General features: G+C 41.0%; 1 protein-coding gene across 1 annotated transcript in view; it reads right to left on the reverse strand.

Moving 5' to 3' along the window:
- The window catches only part of vav3a (vav 3 guanine nucleotide exchange factor a), an 83,851-nt gene that overhangs the window by 28,991 nt on the left and 29,832 nt on the right, over window positions 1–25,028 (reverse strand). The window contains exons 3-14 of the mRNA XM_084475299.1: window positions 15,858–15,916; window positions 15,594–15,659; window positions 14,587–14,695; window positions 14,182–14,283; window positions 13,797–13,865; window positions 13,280–13,383; window positions 13,021–13,120; window positions 8,790–8,885; window positions 6,899–6,967; window positions 3,707–3,793; window positions 3,507–3,592; window positions 2,864–2,996 (exon numbers count right to left, since the gene is read on the reverse strand). Of these exons, the coding sequence (XP_084331425.1) occupies window positions 2,864–2,996; window positions 3,507–3,592; window positions 3,707–3,793; window positions 6,899–6,967; window positions 8,790–8,885; window positions 13,021–13,120; window positions 13,280–13,383; window positions 13,797–13,865; window positions 14,182–14,283; window positions 14,587–14,695; window positions 15,594–15,659; window positions 15,858–15,916 (1,080 nt within the window). The remainder of the gene's footprint in view (window positions 1–2,863; window positions 2,997–3,506; window positions 3,593–3,706; window positions 3,794–6,898; window positions 6,968–8,789; window positions 8,886–13,020; window positions 13,121–13,279; window positions 13,384–13,796; window positions 13,866–14,181; window positions 14,284–14,586; window positions 14,696–15,593; window positions 15,660–15,857; window positions 15,917–25,028) is intronic.

A 25,028-nucleotide genomic window follows, 5' to 3' on the forward strand; every position in this document is an offset into this window, starting at 1 on the left:
CTTGCATGTGTGTATGTGTTAGTGTCGTAGTATGTGCGTCTTTTGCACACCAAGCTATGTTTATTAAAAACACCATCTGGCTAATAGCTTACAGCTCTAGCTGTTGCAACAGTTCCAATGCTATTCTGGTAACCCAACAAGACAATGTCAAATGGGTGGCTCGATAAAAGGTGCCAATACACTGGGTGCCAAACTACACAGAATCTGATTTTGTATGGGTGGTAAATGGTTTACTGGGGTTTGTGGTTCCCATAACTGCTAATATTTCACTTGAATATGAAAGCAAGCAAGCAATATAAACATCTATAACATGTTAGTTTAGAAAAATAAAGAACATTATATAATAATAACAACATACATATTTATATATAGAGAGAGATAGAGAGCTTTGATTGCTTAGTTAATGGCACTTACACACCTAGGGCCCTATCTTGCACCCAGTGTAATTGACTTTCTACACCGACGCATATATCGTTGCTAGTTTGAACCCGGCGCAAAGCTGATTTTCCCCCGCAGCAAACTCACGCCACTACACTTGCGCCTGTAGAGGCGTGTCGGCGAAAAGCATGTTCCGGCACAAATGATACTTTGTGCTATTTTTCTGTATTCCAAAAGGGCTACCCACTTGAAAGTGTCTTAACTGATGGCGCATTTGTCTTGAGTCGATGACAACACACACATTATCTATTGTATTTAGATTTTTATTGAGGCCTTTCGTTAAATGTGATTAATTCTGGTTTGTTTCAGAAAGACGGAACATTTGGCTACACTATGCATGATATTTCGACTGTTGGGTCGAAATATCCTCTTCATCATTCCTGTTTTTTTCTGAAAATAACTGTATATCTCCACAACTGAATGGGCTATAATATGTAATCTTGGTACCAAAAGAAAGAAAGCATCATTCTCAATGTGGATACACTACTAAGTGACGGAGAACTTGTGTTATGATTGTAGGCGATTTACCTATTTTCTCTGAAACCCAGTCTTTGTAGATCAAATCACGTGAGAAAGACTGCTTTTGCTATGCAAAAAGCAATGCATGTGCACAGTTAAGAAATACATAAGCTTAAGCTTTAAGCTCCCCCAGAAAAAGGCTGAGCCCCGGCTAGCCCCCTCTCCCAAAAGCCCCAATCATTTTGTGAGGAAAAATATTTATGGGAAAATATATTTTTCAATAATATAATAATATTGTAACGGCTCTAGGTTGTGTTGTTGGGAGTTGCAATGTGTTCAATGTCCATGTTGGCTGCTCATTCCCATGACACTGCTGTCACTTGAGCAGTGAGACACTGGAACCAGCAGTCTGGGTGTAGCGGCTAGGCAGTCCAAATCAGCCGCCAGGGACTCGGCGTGGGAGGAGACACTGTGTCGCGCATCGTTAAAAGAATTCAGTTCCACCTCCTTGTATTCGTTTCATTTTTTATTCTTTCTCTTCATGCACACATTAGAATACAAACTGGTACCAGTGACCCAATCTTGAATTGCCGTGCGTCAGTGCGATCAACAGAATGTAATGACTCCCAAGCTCTCTCTCTCTCTCTCTCTCTCTCTCTCTGTCAATGCCAAAAACAAACAAACAGGTGATTGCAATCACACACGCCCAACACCACGGGTGAAAACGCAGCGATTGTAAGACCACAGAACATACAGAACACAGGAGACCCACGTCTGGGGCTCCCACACTGGGTGTGCTTGTGAACAGTTCCATAAGGACCCATATAAACGTCAGTGATTGACCGCTTCGCTTCAAATCACAACAACAGGCTAAGTGCTTAGATTGTTGTAAAACGCAACCTTTAGTAACGTGCATTTCAATTATGTAGCCTAATAGCCCAGGATCATTAAATCTAGAATTTTCTCTCGTAATATTATTTGTTATTGTTTCTTGTGTCAAAATGTATTAGCACCTGCTACAAACAATGCAGCCCCCCGTAGCTCACACAATCATAATTCTTTGGCGCCGCGACTGGTTGAGATACTAAAAGTTGAGCAGCTAATCTTTGAGATGTCTCACATGACTGCTTTCTCATGTGTCTAAATCCCTTAAAATGTCTTTGAGGGGGAGGGGCTTTACACGGAAACTATAATTTTGTGATGAAGAGGTCAACGGGTGAATGAGCAAAAGCCAGTGTGGCTTCGTAAGCTTCCATCACTTTTGATTTATTATTTTATAATAATTATTTTTGCAGCTATAGGTAAAGGATGTTTTATAAGTTTTATCAATTTATTTGCAATTTAATATGTCTCCTTATTGTCTTAATTGCAATAGAGAACTTCCTTTTTTTATTATAAATCTGTGAGAGCAATTTGATATGGTTTCCATGACTTTGCGGAAGACCGCTCTTGAACCAAGTTTTCAGACGAATAACAATGTAGCTTGCTCATGCACAGCGTTTATTTACACATTTTGGGCGGCTTCAAATTTTTCTCACAAGAACATTAACCAATATTGTAACAAATGAGCCTCTGGTTCTGTCCAAATCAACCAAACTTAAAGGTGTGCGTGTCCACCTAGATGTGCGCTAGATAGATCAGTCTACCAGCCTACCCAGTGGACTGTAGCAAATGTTGCTCATCTATCCGTCACACATCTAGGTGGACATGCCCACCTGTGATGTCATAAGAGACAGATTTTCAAAACAGCTAGTAACGGCTAATCACACCACACCTGGTGGCTAGTCATGGGACCTTTAAGGTGTGAAGCACCTTCTATGTTGTTCTAAAATTGTTGGTGGTTATTGTATGTAATCAGTGTTACATTTGCATGTAAAACTTGCCAAGGTTAAAATAAGACTACTTGTGGTATCTGCATGGTTGCATTTGCGACATTTCAAAAAACCCAATCATATAACACACTGACCTTGCGGTTTTCCTTGTCTGACGTTGGGTTGTTTGTGATCTTAAAATGGTGCAAGTCGATCACTTCTTTCATCTCGTAGTTGTCCCCCCGCCGTTTGCATACGATCACCGCCGCATCGAACAAGAAAATGTGCCTGTCATCGACCAAAAAGATTAGTTATGGTTAGAAAAGTTATGGTAAGCATTAAGTTAACCGCTGAACAACACTGAACCGTATGTGTGATGTTTCCATTTGTTTGTGTCCAAGTGTCACTGTGCAAAACCATTTCATAAACTTGACATGAAGGAGATGACTCAGTTTGTTTGGTTCCACTCTCTGCTCACTTTTTTCATAAAATGTATTAACTGACCACATCTCTGGAGTTCACCAAAACCCTCAGATATATTTAGATGCTGAAAATAACATTTCCCCATTCCACCATTAACATCGGTGCAAAAAAAAAATGAAAAATTGCTTCTGTATAATTAATTCAGTCCATTTAAATCGATATGATGGCTTGAGCGGTGTCTTGGGGATGTCATTGATAGTTGAAAGAAAGGCTGTTTTATTGGTATGTTAATTTACTGTATTTTTGTAATGGGGGTCAGTCATTAAGTCAGTCAACTAGTCAGTCAGTCAGTCAGTCAGTCTGCCACCAGCTCACCTGTCCTGTTTGGCTCGTTTGTCCACTGAGCTAACTCGTACCTCTCCATCTCCCTTCGGGCGTCCATAGTTCCTCAGGGGTTGATTCTACAAAGAGACACACTGCTTTCATCTCACACTGTTTGTCACAAAAAGCCCCCAGGCCTTAAGCCAAACACAAAACACATAAGTAGATAACTAAATTAGTATAAATGACTATACCAGATTTTCGATGGACTTCTGGTACTGGTCTATTTCTCGCAGTGTCTCGTTGTCTCGTTTTACTTCGTTCACGTACTGGGCCAAGTCCTGCAGAAGGAGCACACAGTTATTTAACCACTTACAAACACTTCTGAAAGTCCTCAAAAACAGCATCTCTACAGTGATAGATCAAATACACATTTTCAAGGACACTTTTCTCCCTAAAGCAGCCATTGCAATCACTCAATCACTGGGCCAAATTAAAGGACAATTCCGGTATTTTGAAGATTGAGCCCCCTTTCTGGTTTTTCTAGGATGAAATAGAGTGGTTGACACCAAAACTTTGACTATTGGTCCTGTCTCGGGTATTTGGCTCAATTCAAATCGCCCCTACTTCAGAATGGCTGTCTATGGGCCAGGGTGGGAATTTTACGACGACCACGATGGCCATGGCCGTCGTTGCCCCGCACTTTGGCCTTGATGCCCTGTGAAAAAATGTTCAATTTACGGCCAAGGTGGCCTTTGTACCCCTGTCAAAGCTACAGTGTAAACAACGCTAGTGACGCGTTGTGGGCTTTTATGGAATTACGGCCATCCTAGTGCACGCAGTAGGCTAGTCCCGTGTCTGTGGATCAGAGCGATAGCTCTGCTGTGATTGTTCCAAAATAGAACTTGTGCAACTTCGCGAGCTGCGCAGGTGACGTATCAACATCACATGAAAGAAGAACGTCAACCAGCCTGCTCAGCAGTGTTTGTAATAACGCCATTTTAAATATTTTTTTAGAAATTTATTTTTTCAGTAACAGGGTAATCTAACTAATTACTTTTTCTGTCATTACAACGCTGTTACCGTTAATGACAGTTAAATGCGGTGCGTTACTATGAATTGATTGAATAAACTGCGTTATCCGAACACACCCCTGGCTCCACACAAACTGATAGTGAGGAGACCGGGTGGTTTAACAAAGAGATAAGCGAATATTATTGGCTAAGGCAGAGTCATGTTTCATGGTAGCCAATCGGAACCAGTGTTTTTACACACAAACCAGGATACGCGTGCCACACGCACACGCACACACAAACACCAAATCTGATGAAAAGTTGGCATTTTCAAGGTGGAGATATAACCACTACTTCAAATTCATTGAGGTCAAAGGCAAGAACGTGCATGTAAAGTGAACATTATGTCCAGGAGCAAAGACTTTGTCAACATCCATTGTAAGCAACTCTAATTTAATGAAGCATCTCACAACGACACACGCTCTACAAAGCTACTTTTTTTCTTTTACAGTAACGCAAATAATTTGCTTTGAAACAGCTTTGAATCTAGTATTTTTCTTGCTAAGTGGTTTTGATATAACACATGACTTATGTGGGTTATGGCTGAACTTAACGTATACGTTTAAGAAACACTATTGCTATTCTTTACTCTTAGATGAACTCAGGCAGGAGATTCATTTTGTCATCTTTTCAAAATAGGTGCTTTGGCCATCTTTTCAAAACAAGTTAATTTGTAATTTTCCAAAAAGGTTCTTTCTAATATATTTAATATATTGTGCACTGCACTGTGTCAGGAGAAAGTGTATCTCTGATACTTCTATATTTAGGTCACAGTGGTGTCTGTTGTCTTTCTGTAGCAGTATTTGTCTGTAACTTCTCACGTCTATGGCCAGGCTTTGCACACTGTTTCAGCCTCTCTCTCACTCACATTATCTCTCTCACATTCTCTCTCTCACACACTCTCTCTCTCTAAATGCAATGTTTTACAATATATGTTTTTCAATGTTTTTAAATTAAAACAAATACATAATTAATTATTGTTTCTTGGTGAATGAGAATGTTAAGGTATTAATCTGAAAGGTAAAACCAGCGTAATTGAACCAAACAGCCTTTGAGCCCTGTCATGTGGCCTTTGTGCCCTTAAAAAAAATGTGAACAGAAAGACCAAATGGCCTTGCCCCTAAAATGACGAAATTCCAAGCCTGCTATGAGCATTCACAAACCTGTCCTTAAAACAACCCTAAACGTTTGTTTTCACAAATGTGCAACTCACTGAGTAGTTAGTGGTGTTCGTTGTTCCAAATCAAGTATCGTAGCGAAATACATTTTCTGTGTTTCTTTGCCATTTTGTAAATCCATTGATCTCTGTTGGAAGACTCATTGCACGTTGACCGGAAACGGAAAAATGGGCTGGTTGTAGTCTTTTTTGCTCGGTTCAAGCCCTTCTGTTGATGCGGAGAACCGAGCGAAAAGACTACAACCAAACTGCTAAATTTCCGTTTCCGGTTCCGGTCCGGTTTCCATTTTAATGGGATTTACAAAATGCCAAATAAAACACGACAGCAACTGTATTTCGCTACGATACTTGATTTGGAACATCAACGAACACCCACTAGTCAAAAAACAACACTTGTAGTCAGTAGAAGTATCAAAAGTAATTATATTTGCACATCCACACATTCAAGTCAAGTCAACTTGCAGGTCACTGGTCTGGGACCCAGAACTGATAGGCTTGTACTGTGTTAATATGTATGACTCATTCACATCATTAATTGTGCAACATGGTGCTTGCTCATTTGATTGATTTGACAAAGCATACAAAATATATATTAAAAAATTAAAATGTGCTGTTGTTTGTGTCTATGTTGTCACGTGAGTCTGTACTGTACTGAAAAGTTCTTTCTACAATCTGAACTGATTCAATCAGTTGACCTTGTATTCAAAGGTGAGACTTTTGTTGGAAGTGCCCAGGACCAGGCAAAAAACCAGGGGGGACAGAGCCTTTGCTGTAGCAGCTCCCAGACTCTGGAACTGTCTCCCCCTACACATCCGGGCAGCCCAGTCGCTTAATAAAATCCCAGTTAAAGACCCACCTTTTTTCACTGGCCTTCGGTGTTTCCTTTTTTCAAGTGCCAGCAAATAGTGTCCCCTAGTTAGCTTTAAATTCTCTTCTATTTTATCTTATTTTAACTCCTAGAGTCATTGTCTTTTAACCCTTCCCTTTCCTTTATTTTCTTGTGTTTTATTTTTTTGCCTTAGGTCTTTTTCAATGTGTATCTGCACTTTCTGTGAAGCACTTTGGTTGATTGCTCAGCCGCATGTAAATGTGCTATACAAATAAAATTTGACTTGACTTGACTAACACACACACAACTGTAAGCTCTGTGTGTGTGTGTGTGTGTGTGTGTGCATCTGTGGGTGTGTGAAACCTACCTTCATAGCGTCCAGCGCTATTCGCAGATTGCTCTTGTCTGCGGCATTCTGTGTGTGTTTGACCAGCTCCTGTTGGATCGATAAACACACACAGGCATAAGCACACACAAATGCACACAAATCAACAAACATAATCTGCAGAGGCTGTAAGGGCCTCCATCATAGCCTAAGAAGAATCACAGCTCCAAGGCCAGTCGCAAAGTTTTCCATCTGTCTGCATCGCTGCCCTCCTGATACCCCCCCCCCCCCCCCCCCCCCCCTCACGTCCAGATGGCACACACTGTGGTTAGCACCAGATACCAGAAAAGAAAGAAAAGGCCAAGATGAAGGGGGGAGAAAAAATGAGAAATGAATGAGTCAATCAGAAAAAAAACTGATGAATAGACTAGAACAGGATTTGTTGCCACGAACAGGATCGGTGCTGCAGGTTACGTTCCTCACCTCCTCCTCCCTCCCCTCCCCGCCCCTCCACCTGTCAGCCTCACAAGGACTAGACACAAGGACCACACCACAACCCTGACACGTGGACTGGAATAAAACACAAGGACAGATATGTGCGTGCGTGCATGTATATGTGTGTGTGTGTGTGTGTGTGTGACTGTGTGTGTGTTTGTGTGCGTTTGTGCGTGAGTGTGTGCATGTGCATGCAAGTGTGTATGTGGTAAGAGAGGTGGGAAAGGCTTTTTAGGGAGTACCAAGAATAACAATCAACACTTTCTGTACAGAATCTTATGCCCATGGAAAACAACTTTAAATTTACTCACTACTTTAATTTGTAGAAAATGCTTTCTCTAAGTTCTTTTCCTGCTAAAACGTGGTCCACAGCGCCTCTGGTGAAGATAACGGGTACTGCACCACTGATGAGCCCACTCATAATACATGGGGAAGCTGATTGACAGTGAAGGGACTTTGATACTTCAGAGCAGCTCCCTGCTTGGCTTATCTCCTTAACTGCCAATCAAGAGGCTGAGCCAATGAAGGCTCCTGGCTCTCTTGTCTATTTTAACCACAAGCGCATGGATTAATATAGATGGATATGATAAGTCACTGATCAATGTTGTCATAGGGGGCACACACATTCAGGGGAGTTGGAGCAAGACACACACACACACACACACACACACACACACACACACACACACACACACACCACTGTCAGTGTTGTCGTAAATCTCATTGGCCTCTTGCTTTGGTTAATTAACCAATAAGATCAAACAGAGAATTAAACACTGATTTTGCATGTGTATGACCTGGTTTTGATGCAGAACATGTATTTGGAGACAGTATTCATGCAAGCCTGATACTGGCAGCAGGAGGTGGTATTTAAGTACTGTATTTAAAGGTGACATATTATACCACCAGGTGTGAGTGTGATTAGCCATTACAAGCTGTTTTGAAAATCTGCCTCTTCTGACACAAGTGGGCGTGACGGATTGATGAGCAACGTTTACTACAGTCCACTGGGTAGGCTGGTAGACTGATCTATCAGTAGCAATATATTATAATATTTTTTAACAATCCATCGACGCAATGGAGACGGACGGAGACGACAAGGGCTGTGATTGGTCCTATAACAAAATCATTTCCAGAATCACTTTTTCTCGGTTTGACTTTGCACCTTATTTACTTTGTACATTGTTTACTTTGCACATTAAGGACCAATAAAACACCAAATAATATTTATTAACAACACTATTTACATGGTTAGTAGTCAACATATAAGATCGATTGGGCGGTGAATTGCATTTCGTATCCGTCATCCCTCTGGGATGACGGAGAACTGCGAATGCTCAAGGGTCCGTAGTTACAGAGTCGGATTACGGAATACGGAGTCTGAGAAGTATACTTTGGCCTTCAGGGTTAGGGCTAGGGTACAGTGTGTACACAGTACCTGCAGCAGAAGGTGGTATTTGAGGACCCTCTGCATCGGGACGACCAGCAGGTCCCGCAGGGTGAACTTTCCATAGTTGGCTCTTTTGGAGCACTCCTGTATAAAACACAAGAAAAAATTGATTATTTGAGCTTGAAAATGTCTTGTGGAAATGACCACCCCAATTTAGACTGTACTGATTTAAAAATTGCATACAAAAAGTCAAACCCAAAGAAGCTCAACTGAAAATATGATCATGCTTTTATTGTCAAGAGATGCAAAAATCCCAAATTACAGCAATAGAAAAACACTAAGAGAAAAAAACCCAGAGAAACAAGGGCACAACTCTGAAACTTAATTAAAAAGAACAACAAAAAGAAATACAGAAATAGAAATCAACCCAGGTGACTCATACTGTGTTGACTAGCGAGACAGTTAAAACAAGCAGTTCATGGGGCTGGGGTGTGATTGGCGACTAGTACAGTACCAAACTAGGCAAGGCAAGGCAACATTATTTATATAGCACTTTTCATACACAAGACAGACTCAAAGTGCTTCACATATAAACATTGTCATACAATAAAAAGAAAATAATAGATAACTAAAATAATAAAAGTAAAATAGATAGAAAATAAAGGTAAAGTTAAAAAGCATTTTAGAAAGTGCAATGTATTTAAGATCAGATCAACAGTCTCTCTGGTATACCCACGTTGGGACTCCAACCCGGCCTAAAGGAACTTGGTCCTTTCTCTGGGACTCCCACCTGGATTCTAGGACTCTAACCCAGACAGAACTCGGGACTCAAACCCTTCAAAGGTCATGTATCTCTCTGATACCCACGTCGGGACTCCAACCCCACCTAAAGGAACTTGGTCCTTTCTCTAGGTCTCCAACCCAGATTCTGGCACTCCAACCCAGATTCTAGGACTCTAACCCAGACAGAACTCGGGTCTCAAACCCTTCAAAGTTCATGTATCTCTCTGATACCAAGGTCGGGACTCCAACCCCACCTAAAGGAACTTGGTCCTTTCTCTGGACTTGTAAACTCCAACCCTGATTCTATGACTCTAACCCAGTCTCTCTGGTATCAGATCATGTATCTCTCTGGTAAAAATGGAAAATAAAGGCAAAGTTAGTAATAAAATAAAAAATAGATAGAAAATAAAGGTAAAGTTAAGAAAAGCATTATAGATTTAAGATTTTGCAGAAACCTAAAGCAAACATAAAAGTCTTCAGTCTTGTTTTAAAAGCTGTCAGAGTTGGGGCAAGTCTTAAATCCTCAGGGACTTTATTCCAGCTATTTGTTGCATAGTAACTAAACTTTCCCATGTTTCGTGTTGACTCTGGGGATAATTAACAGATTAGTCTCAGAAGATCTTAGTGGTCTAGAAGGCTTATGTAGTGGAAGCATATCAGTTAAATATTTTGGCCCTAAACCATGCATGGATTTATAGGTTAGCAACATGATTTTAAAATCAATTCTCTGACATACAGGGAGCCAATGTAACAATTTAAGAATTGTTGAAGAATTAGCATTCTGAACAAGCTGTAGTTGCCTTAGAGTTTTTTTTGGGAGACCTGTAAAGAGACCATTGCAGTAATCAAGCTTACTAGTGATAAAGGCATGTACAAGTTGTTGTCTTTGGTGTCTTTGGTGGACATGAGCGCTCTAAGTCTTTTTTAAGGTGATAATATGCTGATTTTGTAACTGATTTGATGACTGTCAACTGTTTTTTTTGTTTGTCATGACTGATGACTGTCGAATGTAAATCTAAATCCATGATAACCCCTAGATTTCTGGCTTTGATTGAGGTTTTCAGGGACAGAGAGTGAAGGTGTTGGGTTACTTTAGGCCTTTCCGTTTTAGCACCAAATACAATTATCTCGGTTTTGTCCTCATTTAGTTGTAGGAAATTTCGGCACATCTAGTCTTTGACTTGCTCAATGCACTCGCACAACAGGTCTATGGGCTGTTATTTGGTGATAGCGATACATCGATTTGCGTGTCATCAGCATAGCAATGATGGTCAATATTGTTATTTTGCATGATTTTCCCTACTGGGAGCATGTAGATGTTGAATAAATAGGGACCTAAACTCAAACCTTGTGGGACTCCACATGTCACGTTTGTTGATTCTGAAACAAAGTCGCCAATAGAAACAAAGTAGTTCCTATTTTGTAGGTAGGACCTAAACCAATTTAAGACTGTGTCTGAAAGCCCCACCCAGTTTTCTAATCTGTCCAAAAGTATTGTATGTGTGAATCAGAGGTCACATTTAGATTTTAATATGCATCATATCATGGATGACGACCACTAGTGGCCATGGAGGTGAAATACATAAATCACATTTATGTTGTCATTATGTTGTCAGTTCTTTTCGAGATTAACTTGAAAGTAATTTGAAGTAATAACCACCTCCACATGCAGAAGGCATCGTTTGTAAATGAAAGCTCAATTAATGGTTGTGAAGACAGAGGTCACATTTAGATTTTATTTGGTTCTTAAGTTTCTTAAAGTCATCTGGAAATCATAAAGGGAGGAGACAGTGGAGCTGGAGTTGTTGTTGTGGCTATGGGAGAGATGAGGCTGGCGGTCATCGTCGATGGGGGAGTGCAGAGGAGGGTGGTGGCCGTTCCTCGCCAAGCCAGCATCTGCGATGGCGGAAGGCATGGTGTCGATGGCGTTGGGCGGGCTGTTGTCTCTCTTCAAGGTCTGTGGTCTGTCTGCTATCTGTGTGTCAGATAGTGGCAGAGTAGATGTGTGGGGGAGGCTGTAGTCTCGCTTCTTCTCAACCTGTGCTCTGACTGTGGCCTGTGTGTCAGACCATGGCAGGGTAGATTTGTGGGAGAGTAAGAAGAGATTGATTGTCTCTTAACAGTTTTGAGCCTAACCTGTTTGGGTGTAGGCCATCTGCTCTGCAAAGATATTTGTGCCCCCAGAACAAGTTGAAATTGTCAATAAAGACTTCCTCTTTCATTGCAGACTCTGGAAAGCCATGTATTCAGTGCAAGTAGACAACTGAATCTGTTTATTCCCCTGTCAACTGCTGGTATGGGTCCACTGATGAATGACTTGATGTGTAATTTGTCCAGTGTGTCCAATAGTTCAGTGAAATCCCTCTTCAGAAGTTCTGACTGTTCTCTTCGAATATCATTAAGTCCTACATGCACAATAACCTGTGAGATTTTGGGGTTTTCCAATATAATTGTAATCTAGTTTCTGGCTGACATCACTAACCGTCACATCTGGGAAGTAGCATGTTTTGATCTTCTTACCGGTTACATCTTTTATGGTTGAGTCTCCTACAATCAGAGTGTCTGGTTCATCTGCTTTCTGTGAGATGGGCCCTTGTTGGCTTGAGGTGGCGGTGGCAGACGCATGCACAACTCGGCTCCGTGGCGACTGGTTCTTGTTCCGTCTCTGTCCCATTGGCACTGTATCCTGGAGGAGTCCTTTGCATTTTTCTAATGCTGCTAGCCTCGTTTCAAATAAAGCCACTGTCTGTTGGAGTTTGGTGCAGTCTGTGCATTTCCTGGTCTCCATGCCTGAGACATCCGAGTACAGAGGCATTTTGGCGACAGGAAAGTCCAAGGCTTTTGTTGCGGTCTGATCCGGTAGTCATAAAAAGTGCCACAATGTATTGTTGAATCGAGCGATGGAGGTCGACGGAAACAAACTATATATTCTGAACGATGAATTAAGTCGTTTTTGCCATTGCCTATCGGAGCTTATGGAAACATGACCTCTCTGTCAACTCCAACAAGTGGTCCATTAGTTAGATTGCCCCAAGATGTATTTGACAGACCTACTAGACATTTGGGGCTACAGTAATGGCTGAGTGAAGGCCAAGCGTGCAATTCCCTAGATGTACACAAAAGGACACAGTAGAGCTACTACTAGCTTCGCCCCATTTCTCAACACTAAGACAATAATTGCCCACTTTGGCACCATATTGTGGTATGCTATTATACTATTATCCTATAATAGGAGGAGGAGGAATGCGGGTCCTATAATTGGGTATTAAGTACCCAAAAGCACTTGATTTTTGGATCAAATGGGAAACACTTTTAAGTATTTGATTTTATTGCAACAAATTATTGGGTGCAAATGGTTGGTGCAATAAACATGCAATGAAATAACTGCTCCCAAGTGGCAAGACTATTATAACAGGATCATTCAAACACAGATGCAGGGTTTTAGATAAACATGATCCAACTTTGCACTCCTATTACATAATGAAGGAATCCACACCTCCAGCTTCATGCGGACGTCCTCCTTATCCTTACAGATGCTGTCAAGGGCAGCGATGGCTGTCTCTACATGGCTACAGTACTGTCCATATATCAACAACCTCAGAGAGAGAAAGAGAAAGAAAAAGAGAGGAAAAACAGATAAAAATACAACATATATTCATAGTATTGTTTATTGTATATCTGATATTATTGTATATATGAGAGAGAGAGAGAGAGAGAGAGAGAGAGAGAGAGAGAGAGAGAGAGAGAGTCTTTACCTCTCTTTGTAGGTGATGAAGACTTGGTAAAGGTTCTGGGCACTTTTGTGTTGCACTGAGTCCTGGATCTCCACCAGAAGACTTTTATGCACATTAACCAGTTCCTACAAGAGCATGGACATGAAAATATCACCACCTGCACAGTAAACTAATGTGTGAAATACCCAATGTGTGAAACACTTATATAACGCTCTAGAGGTTATATAAGTACATAGGATGGAGAACATTGAGTAGTTGGCTCTGGGTTGTCAGCTCTTTTCATAAAACTCAGAAAGGTTATTTTGTGTGTTGTTGTTGTGTCGTTTGTGCATCTTGTACTCTTCTCATTCTCATTAACCTGCTGAATTATTGAACAACAGACTTTGAATATTCATCAAAACGCTCAGAATAATTGTTTTTATATATAACCGTGCGGCTTTGTAATTTATATTATAAAATGTATGTTTGACATTGTATACGCACACACACACACACACACACACACGCACACGCACACACACACCCAACATAAGCTCACCGAAATATTGACAAACACCTTCTCCATCTCTGCTGCAGATAGGAAAACTGCAAGGGGAGACATAAAGTGCTGCAGGAGAGAGAGAGAGAGAGAGAGAGAGAGAGAGAGAGAGAGAGAGAGAGAGAGAGAGAGAGAGAGAGAGAGAGAGAGAGAGAGAGAGAGAGAGAGAGAGAGATAACATTGTGCTAACAGCACAGCATAGACATGTTTGGTCAGACATGGCCACTGACAGTAAACTTAAAAATACCAAGATTTTTACCTTTCAAAATCAATAGAATTCTTAGCAACATAAATTCCCGGTAGGAAATTAACTTACATTTATTTAACACACAAGTAAATATTTTGGTTTGTCAATCCACTTGACATGCTATATATATGAAGGTACCTTCTCTATGGACTCCAGAGTCTCTGTATATTTCTCCTCTGTCTGCCTGATCTCTGCAAGACAGCAACTCCTTATGTCCGTCTCCACGTGTTTCTGGAAGGCCTGAACGCAAACACACACGCAAACACACATACACACACACACACACACACACACACACACACACACACACACACACACACACAAAAACCAATATACACACACCGTGAAAATGTAATCGCTAGCCCAAATCTGACCACGGTATGGATCCACATGTAACAGGGAAAGTGTAGGTATGACTCCAGTGGGTTTGACGTCCACAAGGCCAATAGGGACATGGGAATAGTGGAAAGTGTTGCCATGTTAATGTTACAAATGTTATAATCATCTTCGGCTAATGAAAAAGAGGATGAGGGGGAGGCTGACCGGCGGAGGGATGACATCCGTCTTCATCAGGTCCTCGTAGATGTCCCCTCCTTCCTCATCATCGTAAACACAATCATAGAGGTCCTCCTCATCCTCCACCCCGTTCTCACTAGAACACACGCACACACACACACACACACACACACACACACACACACACACACACACACACACACACGTACAATTCAATGAGACCTTACAGGATACTTGGATTGCACAACTAAAGTCCAACTTGTGTGGACTTACATTGTGCGGACACTGAATGTTTTTGCTCAATAAAAGATGTCTTCCTGTGAATGTTGTTTAGAAAACAGGTAAAGGGCCCTAGAAACGTACACACAATGTTAATGCAGACGGGCCCTTGGGGGCCCTCAGGCATTGTTCGCTTGTCACTCCTGGACTCATCTACAGCAGTCTAACGTGTGTGTGTGTGTGTGTGTGTGTGTGTGTGTGTGTGTGTGTGTGTGTGTGTGTGTGTGTGTTATATACTGTCTAATATACTGTCTACTGTTTATGTCTTACATAAAAACTTCTTTAAGAAATTTCAAATAATTGAGATATATTACACTGACAAGGCAATAGGCCTATACAGTATATAAATAAGTATAAATAAAAAAGAGTGACTGAGTTTTTGCATAAGATTTTGTCTATATCGACACACAAAATACATATGGCAGTGTTTGAGATCTTAATATCCATTTATCGATTATTTTTCCAAAGGAAAAGATTCAATTAGATGCTAAATTTGAATTGATAAGATACAATAAGCAAAGGTAAATAAGGTAGGTAATTAGTTGAATTAATTCCAAGATACCACAAGCACAATTCATGGTGCTGTCCATAAGTAGAGTGCATCATATTTACACCATAGAAGAGGAAGAGTAATCATGGAAATTATGTTTTCTGAGATGCCATGATATACTGTTAATAATATGAGATGCAGCAATGTGCAGACTTCAGTTTTAACCAGTGCGGGGCGTGGGGTGGGGGGGGGGGGGTGTACACACTCTATCAGGTCCTCCAGATGGTTGTAGATGTCCTGGTCCTCAACACTCTCCTCTGTTGGAAATGGCCTGTGTTGGGTTTTAAACACACATGCGTTGAACCCCATTATCCTCTATCATCTCAGTGATGTAAACATGGTCACACAAAATAATCGGCCATCCGTAAAATTTACATTTGATGACATCCTTTACTCATATAATGGATGATATACTATATTTTGTATTCAGAAATTAATTATTAATTGATCTATGCATTATAGTGTATACCTTATTCCATTTTGCTGTGTAGCTTCTATGTGGGATAGTTTGGATAGTGTGTCCATAACCTGCAAAAACAGAAAAAAAAAATGATATTCCTTTTTCAGTATATTTAACAAATATATGTATATATAACATCATGTATGTTGTACAGCAAATTCAGCCCGTTTGAGTTAATATGAAACATTCATTTATTGATGGTGATTAAATCATCAGAATGGGCCTATACCAAGGGGGCACTGGCCATCAGAAGGATCGGGAGATTTCCTGAACGGCCGGACGATTTCAGGCAGAGCCGGCCGGCGGTAATTTTTTTATGAAATAAATAAAAATAAAAATAAATAAAAAGACGTGAATTGGGCCGGCCTGCTTGACATTTGCAAACCACTAAACGGATCTCTGGCCTGCCTTCAAAACGGGGCCGATGTATTAGGCCTACTGTCAATTTAGAGGGGAGATAACCTTTAAACACAGTGCATTGGGGCAAAGCGAGCGGCCGAATGGCCCCTCCCAACTTGGACTTCTCCGCGTTCTGTCAAATCAGGCTGACACACGGCCGGGTCACTTACTTCCGTTAACCTCACTCTGATAGTTAGTTGGTGTTTTCGAGATGCAATGTGTGTGTGCGTGTCCACATTTTTCTCCGAACCGCCTTGACTTATCGCTCTGAAATGTCACATAGCCCCTCAGTATATACCTGGAAAGAGACTGACAGAGCCATTTTTCTCATTTGTCATTGCAAACGTTGAAAAAAAGATTGATTTGTGATTTCTGTATCCAGCAGTGAGGGGTGTTTGCCCCTCACTGCTGGATACAGAAATCACAAATCAATGTTTTTTGTTTTGTTTTTTTACATCTTTGTTGTATGCTGTTAGATATGACTATTTCTACCTCCCACTTTTTTCATTCCACTAAATTACTTTTATCTTGCACTATTTAGAACCTTTTCACCCTTGATTTACCATTCTATGCACATGCAATTTCTAATATGTTGTACATGGACAAGATTGCTTATAAAATTCAATCTTCACAAAATTCTAACCACCCGCACTTCCCATAATCGCCATGTAGTTGCAATGCACATATCCACGGGTAAGGATTTGTTTGTATTATTTTACACAGTGGCACAATTCTACACGCGCTATTCCCGTGGTCTCATTAAAGGCTTCTCCATCCCAAAGTCCCGGGCAAAATTTTAGTCCCAGTCCATCCCTGGCCTATACGTTCACGGTTTTTTGTTGACAGCCCACGGGAGAGGTGGTAGACGGGGTGTACCGCCCAGGAGAGAGGTGGTAGACGGGATGTACCAGACACCCAGACAAAGAACATTTAAAAGACGTGGTTGAAACTTTTACAGGGGGATCGTATGTTTTAGCAAGGTTCTCACGAGGAACGAGTTTCCAACCAGAGGAGAACGGGAAGCCATGAGGGAAGCTATACCCTGGATATAGCAGGCCTTGAAGGGGGACCGAGAGGCGTTGTCGATTCCTCCGTGGATCAAGGAGCCAAGACTCTTTTTTTTCTTTTCGGTTGGGAGCTACCCAAAACTATAAAACATTCTTTATGTTAAATAAACGTGCCTCGTGGGCTTGAACGGATGATAACGTATGCTGATTGGGGAGGCAGGACACGGAGCCGGGTTACCACAATATGTACAGTAAAAAAAAACAGCCACTAGAGGGCAACGTTGTACTACTTATTATGTATAGTACAACAAACAGCCACTAGAGGGCAACGTTGTACGACTGAATATGTACAGTACAAGAAACAGCCACTAAAGGGCGACGTTGTACGACTGAATATGTACAGTACAACAAACAGCCACTAGAGGGCAACGTTGTACGACTGAATATGTACAGTAAAACAAACAGCCACTAGAGGGCAACGTTGTACGACTGAATATGTACAATGAAATAAACTGAATCAAAACACATTAATAAAGTGACATCATTACTATAAAGTATGCAAGTATAAATATGTCTGGCCCTACTTTCTAGTTGAAGTATGATCACACTTACAGTATGAACCGGTCATGTGTTGAAACATGGTTGGTATCTGCAAGTGAACTCGACATTTGTCATTTACGAGCAACATTTAATGCTTCTAATAAGCAGTAATGACAATTCCCTTGGTCTGGACTGTGTCCCTTATGACTAAGTGCTATTAGGTTTGACTACTGTTAATACATTCATGTCAATCATCTTCCATGTCACACACCAAAAAACCTTTTTAAGTGAGTCATCTATTAAACAGCAAATACATAAAAGAGTATGCAAGTGTACATGTACACCCACACACACTCGCACACACACACACACACACACACACACACACACACACACACACACCCACACTCACAACTGACTGATTTCGCCCTTGAGCAAACATTATCAAGGATCCTGATAACAGGAAAGGTTTGTCATCCCCCCTGACATCATACACCCACCAGCCACCCAGTCCCCAACAATCCCCCCATCCACATGGGTCTGCTCTGCTACTTATCGTCATGTTTTACTGTTGGATCGACCATCACTGTAGAGTGGGCTTCTGTAACCAAGCGACACATTGACAGTCAGGTCAAATACCCATCACAGAGCTGCGAGCCATCCAATAATGATTGATGGCCGTTTGAATTGATTTCTTGGATGAAAATAGGAGAGGCATCCAAAGGACATGCTACACACAGTCTTATAAAACCTACTGGTGCACGCACACACACACACACACACACACACACACACACACACCACACACACACACACACACACACACATTGCACTAGCCTAAAATAACCCAAACTCACATGTGACCTATATAACCAGTTGCCATTGTGTTGGTGACACATATACTGTTTATATATATACAGAATCTATATATACAGTATATATATATATATATATATATATATATATATATATACATATATAAATACAGTTTCATATCTTTATACATATATATATATATATATATATATAAATACACTGTATACTGTATATATATATATATAAATACACTGTATACTGTATATATATATATATATATATATATATATATATATATATATAGTATATACATTTTCATATATATATATATTTAAATATTATCATCCTACACAGAAACGCATATTTGCAGCATACTCAATCAGAGCTTTGCGGGGTTAGCAAACAAACTATCCTAGGGGGTGGAAGCATATCCGCATGCATAGCTGAGCGTGACGACTCACAGCGGCCACAGTGAACACAGAGTGAGTCACTTGCTCTGTTTTCCAGCCAAACTAGAGACCAACCACACACAGCCTAAACGTCTCTAAGCCCTCCATGTGGAAAATGAATAATTTCATATGGTTTAAAGTGGTGTTTACAAAAGTATGAATAATCAAGTTTGGCTAGAAACTACTAGGGACATTTTTTTATCTCAACAATGTTTTATAACTAGAACTCTATAGTGAAATCGACATTGGTTAGCATAACAACTGGTCAGGCATTATCTCCTTTTAGGATGTGATTCACTTTGATTCACAACGATGAGCTTTGCAGAAGAACAAGCCACCCTATACCCGATACCTTCATTTAGAAAAATCGGAGACTGCGTAAGGGACATAGGGTACTGCCAGGCATTCATCAGAATATAGAGAAAGATAATAAAACAACAATATTTTATGATGTTGCTTATTATTTTGTAGAACATATAACTAACCAAAAGAAGCAAAAGAAGAAGATAAAGAAAAAGAGGAAGAATCAACTCCAGCTGTTTGCACCCTTGACATTGTTATAGGCATCATTACCTAAGATAAGATAAAGCCAAAGATAAAATGGTGTTCATGTCCAGCCTGCAGTGCCCTTCCAGAGGAAGATGTTGGGCAGCGAGCTGGCCGGCTGCGCTACACAAGCCCCCTGTTGAGCCTTATTGAAAGGAGGTTTTTTTACTTGATGGCGGAAGACCGCCATCATCTCTAAGGGACTTATCTGGATGGTTGGCGAGTGAGGGTGAAGACAGACAGAGACATCTGGGAGAGAGTGGAGGGAGAGGGCCTTTAAGGGAAAATCATCAACTTATCACTTCTAATTAGCACACACATATGCATACTACACATGTACGCACACACACGCAAACGTTACAAACGTGCACATGATATCCTATACATGCACATGCATCACAAATGCACATGCTACACACAACACTGACATATGATATATGACTTATGCATGCACACACATGCACAAACTAGCATAGAGTTGTATGGGCATACACACAGTTCTAATGGGATTCAGACTGCAGCAATTAAACACAGATGAGGGATGTGTCTGCAAACATGAAAGGGATGATGAGGAAATGATGAGCAGATGCCATGCATGCATCTGCACACATTCATTAGTATGAAGCCATTAGGGCTGTCAACTGGGAGAACATTCAACTAAATCTGTAGGGTAGGGTAGAGGTGAGCAGGATAGGGTAGGGTAAGGGTGAGGAGGATAGGGCAGGGCAGGGTCAGCTAGGTGAAGGAAGAATAAGGTGTGGATGTTTAAGCGTGTGCTTGAGTGACAAACATGTGTGTGTGTATATGACTCATGTACAGCTTGCATGATACTGCACACACATAAAGATGGCCAATCAAAGGGATTGAACATAATATAGGGTGATATAATATAGTAGAGAGAGAGAGAGAGAGAGAGAGAGAGAGAGAGAGAGAATCTGTGCCATTTCTCATTAGTGACCGTAACACATAATTATTGTGATGGATTAACAGTCCATCAGAATGCAAAACACACTCATGTCTCTCTTTACTACTGGTTTTAAAAGTTGACATAATCTCCTCCCCTCAGGCCTCACATCTCTAGCCAGCGCTTCTGATTGTTCAACCTTTTCTTACCCTGAGAGCTGTCTTTCACTCTCTCTGTTGGTCTTTCTGTCTGTCACTCTCATTCTCTGTCTGTCTTTCTCTCTCACTTTCTGTCTAACGTTCTGTCCTCATCCCAATTGAGTTTTTACTGCTGCTTGCAGGAAGGTTAAGAATAGCATCACCAAACCAAATTTACAAGCCATTAAGATGTGTTATCTTATCCTACGTCTCCCAGCTTCCTTCATTCTCCATCTCTCACGCTTTGCTCTCTCTCTATCCGAGTCCGCCTGGACTCCTTAATGACTGTTTTTATCACACACACAAACACACACACACATATATGCACACGCATGCACACACGCATGCACGCACACACACCATCTCTCTCCCTTTCTCTCTCTCTACCTCTCTCTCTCTGCTTTGGGCTGATAATCTAACATGGTCAACCTTTCTGAGAGGCAGAAGTCAAAGACAAGGGCAACATCACACACACACACACACACACACACACAGGTACACACACATAATAGCAATTTCTCCATTTAGCCGTCCATCCAAAGACTTTGTTTCCAAGTCCCACCACCCCTTCATTGTTTATGCATACATAAGGGATAAGATGTCATTTTTGCTTCCCCAATTTCATATAACATCAAATTTAATAATCTGACGCTTTTGTCCAAAACGATTTACAATAAGTGCATTCAACCATGAAGATACAACCCAAAATGTGTCTGATGTCAAATTCATCAGATAAGCTTTTCATTAGCACATACACAAATGTGATCAAACACACACACACACATACACACACATACACACACACACATACACACACACACACACACACACATACACACACACATACACACACATACACACACACACACACACACACACACACACACACACACACACACACACACACACACACACACACACACATGCTCAGCCGTGGGCACTGACAGGGCCATGTTGAATGTGGCAAACCATACACCATAATCTTGTTGCTGCTTTCATACGCAGCCAACCAGAGATTACACAAAACCTCATGTGATATTTCTACTACATCCTCATACACTCATGTGTATATGAAAGGGCTGAAGGGCTCAAATACATTGTTTTCTCACATGGAATAACAGCAAACAGACAACAATAGTACTAGATATCACACACAGATCTGAGAGAGGAAGTTATGTTATGAAACCACAGAGCAGTTGGCTTTTATTGTTGTTCATAAATGTTTGCCTTTTAATTTCTTATTAGAGAGAGAGAGAGAGAGAGAGAGAGAGAGAGAGAGAGAGAGAGAGAAAGAGAGAGAGAGAGAGAGAGAGAGAGAGAGAGAGAGAGAGAGAGAGAGAGCGAGGGGAAATGTCTCATTAGTGACCGTAACACATAATTATTGTGATGGATTAACAGTCCATCAGAATGCAAAACACACTCATGTCTCTCTTTACTACTGGTTTTAAAAGTTGACATAATCTCCTCCCCTCAGGCCTCACCGTGCACATCTCTAGCCAGCGCTTCTGGTTGTTGTCAACCTTTCCTTACCCTGAGAGCTGTCTTCTCTCTCTCTCTTTCTGTTTGTCTTTCTGTCTGTCACTTTCTCTCTGTCAGTCTTTCTGTATTTCTCTTTCTCTCCCTTAGTCTTTCTGTCTCTCTTTCTCTCTCTCTGTTGGTCTTTCTGTCTGTCACTCTCACTGTGACAGACAGACTCTCTTCTGTCTGTCACTCTCACTCTTGTGTGTGTCAATTTAGTTTTTTATTGTGATTCATCATTTTTGGTCTTTTAATTTCTGGTTCCAGATGAGAAAGTGGCCTCTGAGTCTGAGCATGGCTCACCTCGCTGGCCTTTGTGTCCATGCCAACGCCCCTGCTTATAACCCAGTGTTACTAGTAGTGTTGCAGCGGTACTATTAGTACCCAGGGCCCCCTTGGAGCGCTCCCGATCCACCCAGCCCCATCAGGACCTAGGCAGTCTCACAAACCAGACCTTTGATTAATATCTAAGGTCTGTTTCACTATCTTTCACGTTAACATTCATTTGTTTTGACCAATCGTGTTGCCATAAGCTAACAGGAAACACATGTTCTTGGAAAAAGTGCACTCAAAAAAATGATTCAAGCCCTTCTTAGATGTGACAAATGAATATCATATTTGTCTAATGAAATATATATGAATTCAAATAGAAACCAAAATAGTTTAACACGCGTAACTTAAAATGTATTCATCGTCTCTGCTGACGCTGCTGACCTATCCGCTCAACCCAAAAAGATTGATGTCAATAAGGGGAGCATGCGCAGGTGAGGTGACCACGCCCTTAGTCGAGCTCTTTCCACGCCCAGAGGCACACGCCATTTTGGTCCTATTCTGCCTGCAGCGAGCGACTACAACTCTGAGGACGCAGAGAATGACATTGTTGCCACAGTTATGGGCATTCACACAGTCCGTCAGTTTGAGGAGCCAGGTGACATTGGAGTCGTCATTGAAGGCGTGAAAGTCCTCACCAATGTCGGAAGTGCTGCAATTGCTTTCATAATGCTGTTTGAGCTTATCTATGCTCTGGATCTTAGTTTCCCAGACAACCTGAAATACACTATTGAGTTCGTCCAGATCCTCATGAATCTGGATGGACACAGGCTCAACACCAAAATACAGCAGTTGAAAATCAACTGCTGTATCAACTGCTTAAACTTTTTTAACTGAGCTTTGAGCCATAAATAATAGAGCATTGGTCTGTTGGTCTGCTCCTCCCTGATTTTAATTTTTTCAAATGTTTGCGTGCATGAGCACAGTTGTATTCTGAGCATGTGCATATGCACGTTGTATTCAGAGCTCTATTGACCTTTTGAGGACCTCTATTGAAGAATACTACTAATACTTACTTATTGCTCTTGTAAGTCTTGTTCGAAATAAATCATCTTTTGGCTGCACTAATGATCCGGTTGGGTTTAAATAAAAGCACCTCAAACAGGTAATGTCTCATGTATGTTATATGGGGTTATAGGGGTGGGGGGGGGGATTTTTGAATAATTCATTTTCAATTAACCATATATTTTTAGGTTGAACAAACACAATTTATTTTAACTACTTTAATATAATCACTTTTGTTTAGCTCTCTTTGACACAAATATGTAGAGGTAACTCAATTCAATTTCATTAGATAGATGAATTTAGTTTCAGCTGGACCAACTTTAAAAAAAAAAAGGTAGATTAACTCAAATACATTATATTGAATCGATGGAATTGTGTTAGGTTGGGGTTACATATATTTATTGGATGGAAATTCTGCCCACAATTTAATCGAGTTCATCCAATGAGTTATTTTTTTGAGAAATTGAATTGACTTTTACAGACATGTCTGTAAAAGTATCTGGTCAACATAGAAGTAACTGGCAACTGTACAAATACACATCCCCTGATAAAAGCCTCACCCACCCGTTTGAATGTGTTTCTCTAAGGTAGAAGAACGAAACAGTTCTGCAATAACATAGAAAAACTGCTGGATTCCTCCATGAGGAACCCTTGGTTTTCATAGATATGAGCTCTGCTCTGAAAGTCTATAGGATAAACGCCAAGCATGAAATGACCGTAATGCAGTGTGATAGCTGTGGATCACATGCCCTTAAGGAGTCATCGTGGGGCTGTTCAAAGACATGCCTTATAGTGTAATCCAGTGTAAGACTAAGACTGTGTGGGTTGACTTGGTTGTAAAAAAAAAGAAAGAAGATCCATATGGTCATTTGTTCATGTGTAGTATGTTTTTTCTGTTACCTGGGATTTTTGTTCAACGCCCACACTCGCAGTTTGAGGCAGGAATATCCCAAGGGATAGAACCCTGTAATGCTGTCTGTATTTCAATAAAGAGTGTTGTAAAGGCTATAACTTCATATAGTTTGTGTTTTTTAATTTTTTAAGCTTTAAACTAAGCTAGGCTACTTTAAGCCATAGGCTAGGCTTCAATTATATACAGTATATAGTATATTTTCAACAGCTCATCTAGGCTATTTATTTAAATCACGGAATTGTTCACATTTATTTGATTCCTAAAGCACCCACCCCCTCTATCAGCAGTAAAGTACTGCTGAAAATATCTACATTAGTAACAAGTTTTGGTGTGGTAAAAAACACACTTTTTTGTGTCCGCCAGCTTTCGCCCACTCCACCTCCGCTGTGACGCAATGTAGAGAAAAGAGCAGCACACCCCCCCACCTCCCTCTCCTCCTGCCAAGAGCCCCCCCCCCCCCCCCCCCCCCCCCCCCCCCCCACACACACACACACACATTTCTCACTCCACCATCGCTCTCTTCCTTTCTATTCAACCCTCTTGCGTCTGGTAAAGC

The sequence above is a fragment of the Micromesistius poutassou genome, assembly GCF_964030765.1.
Source record: "Micromesistius poutassou genome assembly, chromosome: 11".
Lineage (NCBI taxonomy): Eukaryota > Metazoa > Chordata > Actinopteri > Gadiformes > Gadidae > Micromesistius > Micromesistius poutassou.